Source organism: Fistularia commersonii, chromosome 1 (genome assembly GCF_037954325.1).
Source record: "Fistularia commersonii isolate RoL2024-O1a breed Wild chromosome 1, RoL_Fcom_v1.0, whole genome shotgun sequence".
Lineage (NCBI taxonomy): Eukaryota > Metazoa > Chordata > Actinopteri > Syngnathiformes > Fistulariidae > Fistularia > Fistularia commersonii.
In genome coordinates, this window is record NC_141284.1 from 21434529 (window position 1) to 21453433 (window position 18905).

The following is an 18905-nucleotide window of genomic DNA, read 5'->3' on the forward strand; positions in this document are numbered from 1 at the left end:
GTCCTCTCTTATCTGCTCATTTCGTATCTCTTTTGAGCCAAGTTGCCCCGCCGAGAGTGACGCTGTGACTTCCAAACAAGTGAAATCCACTGCGCCTCGCCAGCTAGCTTTTCCTCCGCGGCACGCACACATACGGACACACAGCGCAGCAGAGAGGTTGGCGGGACGCCTTCCAGTAAAGATTATAGCTGCCAGGATTTCCACGCTGCTTCCCAGCAGCCCAGAGAAATACGCAAGGTCCGGCACCCCCCCTTACGCCCCCCAAACGTTTCCCCTCCCCCTTGCTTGTTGACTCAGCTCCACAAGCTCTGCTATCAATTTACTACCCATGTCAAGGCATGAGGCCCAGGCTTACCGTAAAATAACCCCCCCACTCCGACTCGGTCAACCAAAAATGAGAGGACGGCAGACAGAGAGCAGGCAAGGAGCCTGTTTTATTCTCTCTCCGAAGTGTTTTGAACAAAGTGTTGGAAGGCGGCCTACGTCAGTGACATGCACAGCTGCAGCCACTTGGAGGTAATGCAAAGAGAGCTGTCACTTTTCTCTAATGGAATACAGTGTACCCTCGCTACTTTGCATTTTTTTTTTTCTTTTCAGTTTTCGAGATTTATCATTCCTTGACTCTTTTTTTGCGCTTTTTGAATTTTTCGTGATGAAATGGCCTAAAAAGAAAAAAACGGTTAAAAATAAATTTAATTAAATTGAATTAGTAAATGAAATTAAAATTATTTTTTTATAAAATAAATAAAATTCGAGATCTCCTTTGCTTCTTTTTCTTCTTCCTTCGGCTTTTTCCTTCAGGGGTCGCCACAGCGAATCAACTTTCTCCATCTAACTCTATTCTCCGTATCCTCCTCTCTCACACCAACTACCTTCATATCCTCTCTCACTACGTCCATAAATCTTCTCTTTGGTCTCCCCCGAGACCTCTTGCCTGGCAGCTCCAATTCCAGCATCCATCTACCAATATATTCACTATCCCTCCTTTGTACATGAGGGAACCATCTCAGTCTGGCTTCTCTGACCTTCTCTCCAAAACATCTTACATGTGGTGTTCCTCTGATAGACTCATTCCTGATCCTATCCATCCTGGTCACTCCCAAAGAGAACCTTCGCATCTTCATCTCTGAGATCTCTGACTCCTGTCTCTTTGTCTTTCATTCCTCTCCTTTCCAGAGCATACCTCCACCTCTCTAGAATTTCCGCTACCTGTTTTCTGCTCTCACTACAGATCACAATGTCATCTGCAAACTTCATGGTCCATGGAGATTCCTGTCTAACATCATCCGTCACCCTGTCCATCACCACTGCAAACAAGAAGTGGGTCAGAGCTGATCCCTGATGGAATCCTACCTTCACCTTGAACCTCTCTGTTACCCCCACAGCACACTGCACCACTGTTTCACAGCTAGCATACATGTCCTGCACCAGTCTAACATACTTCTCTGCCACTTTGTGAAACAAAGATACCCAGGATTGCAGTCTCACTCCTACCATTGTACCAACGCGAGATCTTATATGGAATAACAACACGCTCTACTGTGCCCTCTATGCCAAAAGTCTAAAAATCTACCCAAAAGTCTGGTTTAGATCCCAAGCGTAGTACCTAGATGCTAACTATTGCTGAAAAGTTAAAACTTGATACATTAAAGGAGGGCAGAAGTTTTGGTGAAGCTGGCCGCCATCACACCATTAATGTATCTACAGTTCGCTTCATTAACAAAGACGAGGCTCACATTCGGAAGACAGTGACCGTAAGCTTCAGTAAAATGGCAAGAGCTCTCATTTGCTCTGCGGTGCCTGATCAGTATTCATCGCCACAGCTACTGTGCAGCAAATTCCTCATCATTCAAGTTTCAGAGCAGCAAGGTCTTTTCAACGGGTACCCTAAACAATCATTTATTAAGAATATAAAATCTTATTTCTTTTCCAATAAATTTCCATAAATAATTTCTATTTACTTTCTATTTAATATGATTTTAATTTACTAATTAATTGTACATTTTGTGTTGTATTTCAATTTTTATTGTCTGTTACAATTATCCAAAAGTGTTTCGCGTACTGTATAAGAGTGCGGGAAGCATAATGCAGTCAATGGTGGGTTGATAACAGTTTGTGGGATGTTCGTGAAGAGTTAGGTGAGGTTCGTTGAGGGTTAATATATCTGGAAACACCATCGAAATGATCAAGTCTCTTCTTGGCAGAAATACACTTTTCGCGGGGGGTCTTGGAACGTAACTCCCGCTAAAAGTGTGGGTACACTGCACTGGCCCAGGAACCCCAATAAGATATAAATCCCCCCCCATCAGAAAATAAGATGATCAAAATTTTGCAGAGGTTTGGCCTCCCAGACAAAAGGTTGTCGGACTTGTTTGTGAATCAGCATGACGCATGATCCCATCCCTTCAGACGTCAACAAGTAATGCTGTCACAGTTACTTCTCTGTTCCTTGTCCCAGATCTGAAGAGGGAATTACTTCATGTTACTTTTGTTAACTTTGAGATCATTTTTTTTTGTGTGTCGAATAGAAGCCCATTTTCGCTCGAAAACAACATCACAAACACCTCTCCAGCATGTCAGGCTCAACCTGCCCGGGGAAAGAATCTAAGACTCCAATGCAAACAAACATTGCAGACGCCCACAGCTTAATATGGCAGCATGTGTGTGTGTGTGTGTGTGTGTGTGTGTGTTTTTGCCCTGCACGCCCTGCAAAGAAAACTAAAACCAACAATAGTCATGAAAAAGCATTTACCCTTAATGCAAGTAATAATAACTGTCTTAGAGAAGAATGCCTGGCAGTGTTGTGGCAGAAACGGCCTCTGCGAATCAGTGACCTCTGACCCTTGCCGCTCCAGTGCACAAAGATGGATTTGTGCAAATGGCGATTTAAAAAGGGCCGGATCTACCACGTCTTCTTCAGTCTGCGGCCTCTTGGTTGGCCTGACGCACCGAGGAGAGCCAGGCCACTCTTTGTGGTCCGGCGGCATCCGTCATTGTAGTTTACATGTTAAACACATATGAGCCTATTACGCAATTAGCAATAATGGGCACTGAATGTTCGCCAGAGCGGGAATTTGCAGGAAACGCGTTCCTTTTTTCTTTCTATATGTTGTTTGTTTGTGGCTTGTCCTCTGAAAGCATCCCTTGTTTCACTGCGGCCAAGCGTTTTGCTTACTGATGCCAATCACACTGCCGCCCTGGAGGCACTTCATGACGTAACATCAGTAAATAGTGCAGTACCTATACCAGTATATACTGTATACACACACACACACACACACACACACACACAAATGGAGAGCAGTTGTTAAAAAGTGCATCCCTCTGATCCTGAATGAAGCGTTCCACGGTGACCCGCTGAACTTTGACCTTCTGGAAGTCCAGGACTTTTTGTCAGCTTGTTTCCAAAGCAACTCTCACACAAAGGACTACGTGTGTGTGTGTGTGTGTGTGTCTTTTTGTCTGAATGTGCAGAGTTAGGGCCTCGTCACACTCGACATCAACCTGTTCTCTCCGGTCAGGGAAAAATGTCACTGTTCATCATATCAGTAAAGCTCAGGAGTCTGCAGTCCAGATGTGTCCAGAAAACAAAAATGTCATTCAACAAAAAAAAAAAAAAAAAAAAGAAGAAAAGGATGGATCCAATTCCAGGCCATATGTAAGGCATGCATCATTCATGCACACATTAAGTTCAAAAAAAGAAGATATGTGCCTTAGAATGTAGTTGTGCTTTTATATGAGCAACAACAAGGATCTGGTAGTTAAAAACTTATACAAATATAGCCTGATCCCTTGTGTAAACCATGGCTTCGGTATTTATTCAGTTTCAAACGGACCACACAATATCATCAAATATTAAGTGCTGCATGTCATACAAGCACAGCTTGACCTTCTTCACAAAGACCTGTATGATGTTGAAAAAAACATCTGAAAAATAGGTATAAATACAAAACCATTTATGTACAATTACCAGAAAAATAATGCTCATTGTATAAAAACAACATACTACATATTCTGAATTCATTTTTCTAAAACTAAACTTAAAAAAAAAAAACCCACTCAAACACACAAGGAGGCCTGTTTCCCAAATTATCAAATACACACCCAAACACACATTTTTCAAGTTTTGTTAGGACAGGACACGGTTAGCTTATCTCTGCAACGAGACGGGAAGCTGAGAACACAGTTATGGAATTCACACTTCCATATTCTACACACACACACAAAAAAAAAAAAAAGCCCCATGAAACATTGAACAGATAAGAGTCAGTGCTGCATTGAGCTCAGCTGGAAGTTCTACCACAGTATGTGGGAAATGAGTTGACGGGCTTCCCATCTGAACGGCTTGGATTATTCCTCAACGCTTCGGGCTCAGAACGGGTAAACACACTAGAATTAAACCTTGATTACAAAAGTTACTGTCCCTCCTACTGCGATACGGCAATGGAAACACAACTGGCATCTTAATCATCTAAGATAATCTATTAAGAATAATTTATTAAAAAAAATATATATATATCACGTCACAAAGAGGATTGGAAATAAAGCTTCCAAAGACCTGCTGATCACCGACACCCAAACATGAAATCGTGTCGGAGATCCTAAAACCTTCCAAATGTCCCTCCTCTTCTTGGTAGGCTGATGCTCAGCGACTATCCAGTGACAGGATTGTGTAAAGCCGCTCGGCAGTTAAAGCTGTGGCGGTAAGAGTCTGCCCCCTACGGGCTGCAAAGCGTGTCGCAAACATTTGAGACCTTGGAAAATACCTGAGATAACACGCTAGGAGCAGTGCCTAGCACATGAAAGCACCTCGGTAATGAAACAGCCCCACAAAGTATTTCAAAGATTAAAATTGGGAACAATCCCAGAACGCCTGCTGGTTTGAGAACAGCAATAATAAGACAATATTTAAAAAAAAATTAAATAGAGAAAACGCATTTTTCTCGTTAGTCACAGCAGGGGTCTTCTACTCATAATGCAATGGAAGTGCAATGTAAGCATTTTTACATCAAGAGAATAGTTTTCTTTGTATAAATGCCAAACTCTGAAAGTTGCAAGGCCCGACCCCTGCTGCGCGACCTCCGATCACTAACTACCTCGAGCGTTTGTTTGCCAGTTGAAGTCGGCGACACATAAATGAAGAAACGAAGAGAAGGTCCTCTTGTAAACAATTTGATTAAAGCAACGACTTCATGCGGAGGAATTGGCTGGAAGACTGTAAACGCCATTGTTTTCTATTGGTCAGTCTCACTTCCCCTTATGTACAACGGACTATTTTATACAATTAAAGAAGGGTCATCCTCCTTCTGGATCAGTGCCATTTGAAAGAGATGGCTTGGTAGTGTAACGTCCCCGCGCCCATCGTCTCGGTTCTACAACAGATCTCCCAAGTTGTAGGTATCAAAGAAATCTGACACTCCGTCGCCGTCCTCCAGACTCCAGAGGTAGTCGCTGTGATCCAGGGTCGGGGAGAAGCTGACGAAGGAGGCGTTGGCGTCCGCCGAGAACGATGTGCCGGGGAGCTGGTCCTCCGTGATCTGCAGCAGGCTGGGCGGCAGGCCGAGCAGACCCTCCACGTCCAGGAGAGTGGAGGCGGGAGCGGACGTGGATGCGTCCGCTGCATTTCAGAAAAGGACATAGAAGGGTCAGAAGAAGAATAAGGACAAGAGAAAAGCTCAACTTCATATGCATGATCGTGGGTGTGATCATTGTGATAATCCTTGTTCTTTCATGCAATCAATAAATAATTCATGTACAATATGATTTATTTCAGTGCATTCACAGAGGTTGTATCTGTAAATACTAAGCTGCAGAGCTTTTGAATAGACTTTTAAATAAAGCCTTGAGTCTCACCTCGCAAATCTGGCTTTTTCAGACAAAGCGTTTCTTTAATCTATACACACTGCACCCCAGGTCCTCTGACAAACCATAACACACGACACAGACATTCCCAGTGTCCGGACAGAAGCCCAGAGAGCAGAAGATTAACATTATGAGTGTGATTTTGTGGATTTTTATGTGCACATTCTGATCCGTGCCATTTGAGATTTGTCTTAAAATATTTACAGTTATATTCATTGATAGTTTTATATTCATAGATAGGAAAAGCAGTTAAACGAGCACTGTGGTAAAAGATGCTCTGCCTGAAATGGGAAACAGGGCTATCTGTGGTGCTGCATTTCAGCCACTGAGTGGCGCCACTCAGAATACTAAGTGAGGAACAGGGAAGATTTCGGAGGCAGAGGATTGCTTCACAGTGACCGGGCAAGACGACTGATTACATTTGCTGCAGTGAACGTGTGAATTTGACTATTTTGTATGAACTTGCATATCTTTTTATTGCTCGTACAACTTTTTCAATGTTAATGCCTAGAAAACTGACCATGTTCACTCAATAATGTTTTCATTTATGTAGGCAGAACATTTAGTGCATTGAATGTTATGGAATTTGGGAATACTTTTACAATGCTGACTAGACAGATCATAATGAATTTTGCCAAAAAAAAGGATGTATAATAGATTTGGAGCACAAAAGAATTGTTAGTGCAGTTATTGCTTGTTCTGTAAATAATAGTGCCGTCACCATGTGAACTCTCTCACTAAACATTTTGCAGCAGGTTTAACCCTCTCAGGCTCAAATTAAGTTGTAGTTGCAGGAAAAATCTGATATTTGGCTGTCGCAAATCTGCAACATCTGCCTGGAGAAGGTTAACACTTAAAATGCAGGGAGTTGTAGGTCATGTCTATTTCTATTTTGATTTAGAATCTGCCATTAAAACAGAATTAAAACAGTAACAAAAGCAGATTCTTCATCAGTTGATTGACTTTGTATATGTATGTGTGTGTGTGTGTGTTATTGAACATGCGCGCATTTCTTGCAATTGATTCCTCCCACAGTCTCAATGTCTGCCTCCCCTCCACCAAGGCCTGTTTTCACTTTCCCAAAACACACGACTATTCATTCCTGTTCCGGCTCCAAACTTAAATGAGGTCCTGACATTTGGGCAGTGATGTAATTCTGACGTCTGGCACACAAACCTTGCTCTTTCCCCATGTGAAAACAAAGACGTCTACTGCAGAGCGAGATCGTCCTCGGGAGTTTAGTTTGACATTAAATATATGCATTTGTTACTGACAGGGCACTGATGCATAATAGTTTGCCTGTTGTGTGTTTCTGTGTTGGCGGTGGGGGAATGAGAATACTTTGCTTGTTTTTGGTGACACTTATGCAGGTGTCGCTTTGAAACAAGCAAGCCATTTGTGTTTCATTGTAATGGAATTAACAAGCATTTATCTATTCATTATCTATAGCAGTCATCCTGCTGTCTGAGTTGTGGATGGGCTAGAGACTATTCCAGCTGTCATTGGGCGAAAGACCGGGTTCACCCTGGACCGGCCCATCACAGGGACACATATATAGTGGGGCGAAAAAGTATTTATTCAGCCACAAATTGTGCAAGTTCTCTCACTTAAAAAGATTAGAGAGGCCTGTAGTTTTCATCCTAGGCACACTTCAACTATGAGAGACAGAATAAGAACAAAAAAAATCCAGAAAATCATGTCTGAAAATAACTTCTATTTTTGTCTGATTTTCAAAGAATTCATTTGCAAATTATGGTAGAAAATAAGTGTTTGGTTACCAACAAACAAGCAAGATTTCTGGCTCTCACAGACCTCTAACTTATTTTTTATAAGGTTCCTTCGTCCTCCACACGTTGCCTGTATTAATGATACCTGTTTGAACTGGTTATCGGTGTAAAAGACACCCGTCCAACCTCAAACAACGTCAAACTGTCACACCCCAAACTCCCAACTCACTATGGCCAAGACTAAAGAGCTGTCAAAGCACACCAGAAACAAAATTGTAGACCTGCACCAGGCTGGGAAGACTGAATCTAGAATTGGTAAGCAACTTGGTGAGAAGAAATCAATGATGGGAGCAATTACTAGAAAATGGAAGACACAAAAGACCACTGATAATCTCCCTCCATCCAGGGCTCAACGCAAGATCTCACCTGTGGGGTCAAAATGATTGCAACAACAGTGAGCAAAAATCCCAGAACCACACAGGGGGACCGAGTGAAGGACCTGCAGAGAGCTGAGACCAAAGTAACAAAGGCTACCATTAGTGACACACTACGCTGCCAGGGACTCAAATCCTGCAGTACCAGGCGTGTCCCTTTGCTTAAGTCAGTACATGTCCAGGCCCGTCTGAAGGTTGCTAGAGAGCATTTGGATGATCCAGAAGAAGATTGGGAGAATGTCCTAAGGTCCAATGATACCAAAATTGAATTTTCTGGTAAAAACTCAACTAGTCATTTTAGGAGGAGAACGAATGCTGAGTTGCATCCAAATAACACCATACCTGCTGTGAAGCATGGTGGTGGAAACATCAGGCTTTGGGCTGCTTTTCTCCAAAGGGACCAGGACTGAAGCGTGTAAAGGAAAGAATGAACGGGGCCTATATCATGAGATTTTGAGTGAAAACCTCCTTCCATCAGCAAGGGCATTCAAGATGAAACGTGGCTGGGTCTTTCAGCATGACAATGATCCCAAAAACACTGCCCGGGCAACGAAGGAGTGGCTTCAGAAGAAGCATTTCAAGGTCCTGGAGTGGCCTAGCCAGATCTCAACCCCACAAAAAAAACTTTGGAGGGAGTTGAAAGTTGGTGTTGCCCAGCAACAGCCCCACAACATCACTGTTCTCCAGGAGATCTGCATGGAGGAATGGGCTAAATACCAGCGACAGCATGAAAACCTTGTGAAGAGTTACAGAAAATGTTTGACCTCTGTCATTGCCGACAAAGGGTATATAACAAAGTTTTTCTCAAATATTTATTTTCCACCATAATTTGTAAATAAATTCTTTAAAAATCAGACATGGGATTTTCTCCCCTCATAGTTGAAGTGTACCTATGACGAAAATTACAGGCCTCTCATCTTTAAGTGGGAGAACTTGAACAATTGGTGGCTAACTAAATTCTTTTTTGCGCTACTGTATGTAGGGGTCTACACACACACACACACACACACACACACACACACACACACACACACACACACACACACACACACACACACACACACACACACACACACACACACACACACACACACACACACACACACACACACACACACACAAGCGTTATGAATCTTCTCACGCTCTTATTAACCTTTCCCACAATCTTAGAAACACTTCCTATACCCTTAAAGGAGTAGTGATCCCAAGGTGAGATACTGAATGTATGCTCTGTGCAGGATATACAGAGAATGATGCTACAGTCGCTGACTGAATCGGGCTCCACGATGCAGAACACTATGCTTCGATTTGTTACAACCCTAGAAAATGCTTATTTTACCTTAGGAATAATTGGAATGAAAGTACAGAATACTACATTTATACCACAGAAACCTGTGGTAGAGCAAAAACATCTGCAGTATTAAGCCCTTTCGCAAATTTTCAAAAAAGGGATTTTTAATCTGCCATACCATTTTATATCTTTTATATCTATTTTTTGATATAACATAATTTTATATCAAAGATTAAAAATTGGCAATACAGTGACACCGCGAAAGGTGAACTGCGGTATGACGAGGGACGGACGTACAAACATTCACAAGTCTGGACAATGTATGGTTATAGGGTCTCCATTGAACCTCCTGCATGTTTTTGGATTATGTGATCATCTTACTTTCCACATGGTCACTTTTGACGCTGAGGCCCAGCTGCGCCGTAGGGGTTCCCTCCAGCGCTGCCCTGGGCTGCGGAGACTCCTTTTTGGGAGTGACAGAGGTTTTAACAGGACTGGCATCCTCAAGCCCCTCCTCCGGACACAGGTAAACCTCAATGGGACCGTTTTTGCTCTTCAGGTAGATCTGCAACGATCCCTGCCACGGCGATAAGGAAGGTAAAAACGACTCATGCATGAACTTATAAACATATGATTAAAGGTTAGCCGGAAAAGACAGGACCTCAGAACAGGGGCAAATTAGAAGTTATGTAACAACGTGTTCTCACCTCTGCTGTGTCTGGAACTTCCAGCTTTGTCTCCGCGGGGGCCTTGACGGCGATGACGGTCTGGTCTTTGAGAGTGGCGATGGACTGGATGTCCTGGTACATCACATAGCCCAACTTATAGCGTGAGGTCAAGGGGTAACGACAGCAGCACATGGAAAGCATGTTTAGTTTGACACGCGAGTTCATCTGCACGATGGCGAGGAAGGATATTTTTGATTGTCTTTGTGCTCAGTGAGCTGTTTGAGTTGCACGGTGCTGGAGTGGATCAGGTCATTCAGGCACCTCTCCGCTCTCTCCAGGTCGGAAAGTTCTTTCCTCAGGGCGCACGCCTTTGCCCCTCCACCCGCGCCGCCCTCAAACACATCCCCAACTCTAGGAAAACACAGGAGAACTGGCTTGAGTTGTTTTCCCACTGCAAAAAAAATGCAGTGCGTAACAACCAAATATCATTCCACATAACTTCTGTGTAAAGTCAACTTTATTGTCAATTTTGCTGCATGTACTGGACATACAGAGGAATCAAGAAGACGTTTCTCACAATCCCATGGTGACATGAAATTAACAAAATAATAATAACAGAGTGCAATTTAAATAGTAGAGTGTAGCATGACATGAAACAGTGAGCATTAAAGTATTAGCTATAAAGTATTAAGTGCAGGCAGATACCAACTGCTGGTGAGGTGAAAAGATGATAGACATTTGACAGCATGAGAGAGAGTAGCAGTAGAGGTTTTAGAGGTGTTTTTTTTTGTTGTTTTTTTTATTCTTGTCCCGTCCGTCCATGACCTGGATGACTGAGAACCTCGACAGATGTGTTTGTTTTTTTTTTAATCTGACACAGATGCATTAGTCCTCCCTTTTTACCATCATGCTCACTGCACACACATCGATCACAACACAGCTGGATGGAAAGGTCTACTAAAACAGTTGACTGACATTATCGGGGCTCTGTCTTACTCTTCTCTTGTATTTGTACTCACAACCACTGGATGTTGTTCTTGGACTTCTTTCTGATCAGCTGCACTCCTTCCAGGACGTTTGTGATGTCGTATATCCGTCTCTTTTGGACTTCCAGGACCTCGGTGGCCCAGTTGAGGTCGAGGACACCGTCGGGAGACTCAGCAATCAAGCCAACAAACTTCTTGGTGAGGAGGCCCAGAGAAGTGTCGTACCGCGTCCGCTCGCCCGGAGACTTTGGCGCTGGGAGCGAAAACACAAGCAGGAGTTACAGAGCAGGGCCTGTGTAGGTGCTTTCACCTGGAAGATGTCAGTCGATTACTTGCATATGTGAGACTAACATAGGATGGAGGATTTCTGGTTTTAAGTGGCATTTGTAAAACTACCTAGATTATGTTTTAGGAGAAAATATCCTAATTGCTGTTTCGCCACAATGCACCCATGGTAAGCTTTTGCTACACTTGGTGAAGCTTGTAAAGTCATTTACAATGTCAGGTTTCAAAACCAATGTTCTACACAGCCATGAGAGGAATGTTAAAAATGTAGCCCTGTCACTGAATCAGTGTAGTTTGTACGATCCCCGATGGTAACGCAAAACGCCCGGCTGTCCACTCACTCTTTGGACTCGGTATTCGTGCCGCTGCAACGCAGGCTTTGCCTTTCGGCGTGCGAAACTCCTGCAGATAAAGAGGGTCCTCCAAGTCCAGCTTTCTTTTGGCCTGTAGAGACAGAAGTTGGCAGATACGTTGGGGGAAAATAACACAAGCCAAGAGCTGATACTATGAAGTTGTTTTCCATGACATATCCGTCGTAGGAATAAATAATGGTTTTACTCTGGGGCTCATCCCCTGTTGTTTGTCCTGAGCTGGAAACAATTGTCTGTCCCGCTGGCTTTAAAAATCCCCATTGACTTTAAATAATAGCAAGTTAAGACTTAAGTCATGGAATTGTGACATCAATGCTGGCAAACGTGTTAAAGAAAGGGCTGTTGAAAAGTGCTGTGTCATAAATGTGCCAACAGCCCTCGAGTGCAGGAACAAAGCATCCCCTCACACTTTCCCAAGCAATTCAAGAGGACTAATCTGAGTGTGTGCATGTGTGAGAGTGTGTGTGAGCGTGTTTGAGCTGGGTAATTGTCCCCCTGCAAAATGCCAGGAAATCACTGGAATCACTCAATGACCTCTTCTCCCCCTGAAAACTCTCCCTCTTTTCCCTTTTCTTTTCCACTCAGCCAAACGCAGATTCAATAGAACGTTCGGCAGATTTATGACTTATTAAATACGATTTAATTTAAATGCATCGACATTTATTGCAAAAGTACACGTGTACTTCAGACTGCAATATGAAATTAGCATATTTTATTTATAGTAGAAATTTCCAAATGGAAACCTTCAAGTTGCACTGTGACAGCTGACACTAATTTGCTCATAATCTTAAAATGTTTTTCAATTCATAAGCCTTGCGGCACGAGTTTATTTTGTTTGCTTGCAGTTGGTGTTTTGTTTGGAAAATGAGACGGATGTTATTCGATCCAAAGGGTTTGCTCACATTTTCTGCTGAAAATAAAGTTGGTTCTTGAGCTCCGCATTCAACGCGAGTTACATCTCGTTGGGATTTCTTTGATTTTAACAACAATTAATTTGGCTCGGTTGGCGTCCCCCCAGTCGGCAATTCAATTCCCGGTTCCTCATATCTGCATGTAGAAGTGTTCTTTGACAAGACACTGAATAAGCTACATAAGGAGTGACCCTTTAACCATCCACTGCTTTTGCCCTTAAATGAAGCGATGTTGTTGCAACATGGATGGAAATCCCAGTGAGAGTAAAACTCCTGTTTTCCCTCGAGCGAGACATCCTCAAACATCCGTGTGAGACAGCCGCTAACCTCTGTGTCGGATGTTGGGTTTCAGATTGCACGGGCCTCTAAGCATTCATGCGGTCAGACCTGCAGCAGATACCAGTATCTCAGTGAGGGGCAAATATCTGCCAGTAAAGATGCTGTATCCATAAACACCAACAGGAGCACCTCCCTGAGTGGCAGTTTGCGCCTCCCCCTCGGTCGTTTCCTCTGACGTGAAAGAGACATGCTAATTTTGCGACGGCGCAACTGGTCGACATCATTTTAAGGCAGGCAGACGGAGCAGCAAAAGGACAGTCGAAGACGACGTCAATGACAAGATTGACTCCTGCTGTCAAAATCTTGCTGTATCCACTGAGCTGCTGTCTGAGGTCTCACAAAAGTCTCGGGTCTGTTCAATATACAATCAATATCGACCAATTAGATACAAAAGAGGCTTTGGTTTGCATCCAAGAATAGAAGAATCTCAAAAACCGACATCTGGAACAAAGGTCAGGGAATCGAGCAGTGAATGCTCATTTGGTAGCATCCGTGACGGAAGCAAGTTCACTTTTACTCAGACACGGACGTCAATTCAGCTTCTTTTTGAACTCAAGAGTCTTTGGCACAAATCCCTCTACTCTCTGCAGTCCGGTTGGATAACCCTCGGCATTGACTAGTTCAGCGATGGGAAACACATTCAAGTGACCAAAGTGATGTATGAATATGCCTGTATGTGAAAAATTAAAGGCCCTTTGTCTGGTGGCTGCTCTCGGACATGTCCACCTGTCTCAGACCGGCGACATCTGGAGCAGCGCAGCAAATGCGCCGGTGAGTGCCTGACCCGATTCTAATCCCAGCAATTTACGCAAATGAAAGACACAGGCCTGACTGGGGACCCCGGCTCCTGTTGGGACCTCTCTTGGAATTGCAAAACTACTCGCAACTCCAAGTACGTTACAAGACTTTTCACAAGACTGCAAGAATATCAAACGGCAGAATGGAAGAGTCTGCACCCATGCTAGCAGATGTGTGAGGCAGGGGCACTTCGAGCATGCCGATGTACACATAACAACAATGCTAAGATGATTATGTTAAGCAGGAAATCCACATTCACCTAGATCGGCACGTCAGCATGCTAAATGAAGGAATTACCAACTCCAGGGCTGATAAGGATGTTAGTTGGGGCTTTGCTTTCAAAAAACAATTTGGACAAATTTGTTTATATTTCTTCAGAAAACCACAAAAGCAAACATTGTAGCAGAACTACATACAACCGGGGGCATCACAATATACACTGGTGTATGTTATCAAAAGATAATACTTTATGGATCCCCATAGAGGAAATTTGGGTATCGCAGAAGCACAGGGCAGAGGACAGGGTATCACACGACATTGAACAATAATAATAAATTAAAACATTAAAAAGAACAGAGAAAAGAACTGTGCAAGGCTAAAAATGAACAAACTATTATGTGAGGACTCCAGTAAAGTGACATGGGTGAGTGTTGCAGGCAGTGGCCAGTGGTACAGATGCGACTACAGCCAGTCAGTCTGATAACCGTGGGCATAAAGAGAGAGAAATCCAGCTTGTGGAAACTTGATCAGCTTTGACTTCCTTTATACATTCGTAGTATGTTTTTGATTTTCTTGGTTATGTTATAGATACAAGACGGGTAAGAATAATATCAATGCTGCACATTGACATTGACCCTGTCTGATCGACCCATGCTTAGTTTCTTTAAAGAATCTCTGTTTAAAGCTACAGGGGCTGAAAGACGAACTGGAAAATACCTAGGTAAACTGTTCTTCCCTTCGCTTATCTGCAGGGCCAAGATGCACGCCCCTCACGTTTGCCCAAGCCTCGTCCGGTTTGTCCTGTTAGACCACGCAGCTCCACACAGCTCCTTCTGTTTGCTTTACATTCTTTGCACGGTTCCTGCAAACTTTACTATTGTCTCTATACATCTAGATGATACTTTGTCATGCTCACAGTTGTGGTCACGTGATGTACTGCTGCAACCAGGGACCATCAACACACCTGGCCTGTCCGACCACACGAGACAATGCCCAAGGCAGGTTACAGTATGCCTCAACCACACCCCCGCGAGTCAATAACAATAACTGCATTAACGATGATTTTGTCAACTTGCCTCCAGAAGTTAAAAAACAAACATGAATGATAGGATCTAGTGTTTGGGGGTTTGGTAGTGCAAGTGAGGCTGCTCATGCAAGACTCCACCTATGGACTAAATTGTGCTTCAGGGATGGCTCTGGAAATGCGCACAGTCGGTGTGGTGGCTAACATGACTCCAGCAATGGGACATGAGAAAAACAGTTGAGATAAGAAGTATAGGAATATTGTTTAATTCCCAGGTATCAGAGAGGACCATTCATGAGTACTCTTGAATTTTTGGCACCAAACTGAACTAACGTAAACCTGGAAACTCACAGGCATGACATTAGCGGGGACCGAGTGTGACGGCAATGAGTCAAAGTGACATTTTCTTCAAGCAAATCTGGCGGGCTTGTGTCCCAAACAGTCAAATGCGAAAATTTTTCAGAACAACATTCAAATTTCCCCGGACTTTGGAGGCGAGGCCTTGAGCAACACATGATCATCCTACAAGGACACAGCGGCACAAACACTGCGGCAAATGCCGATTTGCATTTTACTGCACTTGGCATGTTTTCGAGCAGGACACCGCAGCTTTATTCAGCAATAATAGGTCAAACATAACTCTTGCTGCTGGATATGATATGCACTCGATCTAGGGGTAGAGTAAAAGTTCGTTGATCAAAAGCAGTGAAACTTATTGAGCAGGAAGGGTTTAGTTCAGCTTGAAGGAAGTGGGACACACATGATGAGGCAGGCATTTTGTTCTCTGTCCTCATTCTCAGGAGTCAAGATGATGAGTCAGCAGCCCACAGAAGACTCACCCCTGTACTCACGTACTGAGATGTAAACACGTGTAAATCGGTGTCTAAACAAACAATAGACCATGTGCATAAGGCCCTATAGACGTGCAAAGATAACATCTAAATATATTAATTAAATATTCATTTAACACCAGTGCATAGGTGTCAAAGCCTGGCCAGTGAGGGTGGAGAAGAAAGAAAAAAAAAATCAGTGTGGTTTATTTTATATAGATTTAAATGTTAGCATTTGAGAAAGCTTTATTGTGCAAGCTGGTCTTGCACGAATCTGGATGAGTCATGACATCACGCCCTGCAGTTAGTTGTTCCATTTCATAATGTTAGACATCGGTTTTGTCACAGTGTACAGCTTCACCAGCACAATGAAATCTTGAAACGTCTTCCAACTGAGGGCTGGCACCATTCCGATATTTCGCAATTTAAAAGGATATTAATATTACCCTTATTTCAGTCTTTCAACCTCACTTTGTGCAACCGCACAATCCCAAAACACCTGTCTGCAAAATAAAATCCAATCAAGTTAACTGCCTCACTTTATCCCTCATGTTGGTTATTCGGCAATGCACACACACACACACACAATGCACACACACAACTGGCAAGGATGCTAAATCAAAGCAGGTGTCGATATCTCTCTGCCTTTGTCCTGACAGTTTGTCTATTTTACATGTGTCTGCCAAACAGAAGCCCCTGAGCTCAAGAGGATCTCCTAGACACGGTTTCAGCATCGCTGACTTTCTGGAAACCTTAAAATGTCTTGGTCGCGCATGAAATGTCATTTTTTTAAAAAAATTTTTTTATGTCTTTTGCACCAGTGCATTTTAATTCATTTCTTTTTGGCAAGGTGCCTCCAGTATTATCACTCTGGCGAGTGGTGTTTTGCAAATTATTGCGTGACTCTCGCACCTCACGGTTAGTAAAGGAGACAAATGAACCCGATCAAATCATATCATCCATTCATTCAACCATCCATGCCGGCAGCGCCAACACGCAACTTGGTAGAATGGAAGAACACAACGCAGATTCAGACTACATTTACCGTCGCATCATCGGCCAGGTGGCAGCTTCTCTCTCACTTTACTTACATCCAACTAATCCTCTTCTGAGACTTATTGGTGAATCGGGGCCCGAGGGCGGGGGGTTAACTAAGATTTGAAGACCCCGCACACACTAACCCCTAACCCTGTCAGCCGACTAGATCCATGAGCATCTACAAGATCTACATTTAAAATGAAAATCGACACAGTTTTGCTCCACTACTTCTGTCCGTGGTTTACGTCCATCCTGTTTCGACCTGACTGTGACCCCGAGCAGGCAGCATAGGTCCTGCAGGGCCTGGAGGATGAGTGGAACAGGAGCAGGTGCCGTGCAGACACACATGCTACCAACAGCTGGAAGGAGGATCATGGAAGGGGGGGGGGGCAGCCATTCCCGCGCCATTTCCGACCTCCACAAACTGCATCATTCTTCCATTCACCAGCAGTAGAAGCTGCATTTCCTAACAACACGACTATCGCCGCTGCTCCTCCGAGGGGGGGCGCTTAGCCTTCCTCTTCTCAAGAAAGGGGCCCCGAACATTGTTCAAACACTAGCTGTAACCCTTGGCCCCACAAACACACACGCACACACACACCGCCCGGCGTGGACAGGCTTCTGATGCACTGAGAGAAAAGATGTCACACCTAGGAGGACGAAGAAGAGGACATGAAGAAGGAAAGATTTTTTTGATTTTTTAGAAAACAAGTTGTTTACATGTGGAGACATGGTAACAAAGGCATTAATAAACTTAGTGAAGGATTATTGTAAACTCTAGCAGTCCTTGTTGGGACCCCATTGGTCTAAAAATGTGCTCATATTCCCTGTGGCCTTGTGGAAGGTGAACTCCAACTTCAACCTTGCCTTCACGTTTCACTTCCACAAGGTCACAATGTCCAGTTGAGGGGCAAAATGCAATATGTCCCCGAGTTACATAAAGGAGGAGAAAAAGTAGGGGGAAGAAGAGAACAAAAAAGAAAAGGAGGAGAAGAAGACGACGAAGGAGGAGGAGTGGGGGGACATTCAATGTTTTCCACCAGATGGAAGATATTCTGGACTCATAACTTCAGACGTGTGTGTGTGTGTGTGTGTGTGTCATTGTTTACCGGCAGCCGCCCGGTGGATGATCTCCCGGGCTTGGCCTCGGGTCCATGGGGGGTGGAGTACAAGCTGTGGGCTCTTTGTTCGGCCGCGGCCGTGTTGCCGATCTGGGTGAAGTACCCGGCCGGCACCGAGCTCCCTGGCGGGCTGGAGACTCCTCTGCCGAAGAACTCGGTCTTCACGGCTCCAGCGGACATAAGGAGCATCTTCTGCTGGGAGCCGGGGAGCCCGGCGGCCGGGGACGCGCCTTGGGGGGGCAGCCGCAACATCTGCCTCCACGGTTCGATCCGTCAGGAGTCCGAAACGAAAAGGAACACGCGTTCAAACACACACACACACACACACACACACACACACACACACACACACACACACACACACACACACACACACACACACACACACACACACACACACACACACACACACACACACACTTGGACTGTCACGCCGGCGCTGCGGGTCTTTGTCCGTCCGCCCGAGTCCGGACTAACCCGTCTCAGAAGTTCCAGAGAGGCGCGTGGGTTGTCCGGGACGGACGCCCGTTTCTTCGTCGGTCGAGCTCGTCCCGAGCTGCCGGTTCCCGGTTCCACCGATTTGGAGTCCGAGCCGGTCCGAGGGGCGTCTAGCTCCGAGCCGCGCTGCTCGTTCAAAGAGGGAGCGGAGGGACAGGGGGGACACGGAGCGGACACGGAGGGGAAGTTTAGCGCCAAAGTTCGTCGCGCGAAGATCTCCCGCGGTTGGAGCTCGACTCTGATTGGCTGACGGCACGTTCGGCTTGTCTCATTTGCATAAAGCAGTTGTCCGCGCGCGAGCGGGACTCTCTTAAAGGGACAGGAGCCTCCGCTTCTCCCCGCAGCTCCACCTGCTCTCTGCAACACTCCAGTGCTACAAACAGGCGACAAAATGCAGCATTGACCCAAACTTCGATTATTATTATTATTATTATTGTGTGAATCATCTGGGGAATGAGCTTACCCCACAAAATGACCTGCAGGGAATTACAGTATTGGAAATC

General features: G+C 44.5%; 1 protein-coding gene across 1 annotated transcript; it reads right to left on the bottom strand.

Moving 5' to 3' along the window:
• Positions 1-3796: 3796 nt before the first annotated feature.
• e2f2 (E2F transcription factor 2) lies at positions 3797-18542 on the bottom strand. Its single transcript, XM_086157668.1, has 7 exons — positions 17893-18542; positions 11595-11697; positions 11002-11221; positions 10232-10393; positions 10022-10136; positions 9696-9891; positions 3797-5617 (listed from the first exon to the last, which is right to left on the bottom strand). Exons 1-7 carry the CDS (start codon positions 18154-18156, stop codon positions 5373-5375), a joined length of 1305 nt encoding a protein of 434 aa, XP_086013794.1. The 5' UTR covers positions 18157-18542; the 3' UTR covers positions 3797-5372.
• Positions 18543-18905: the final 363 nt, after the last annotated feature.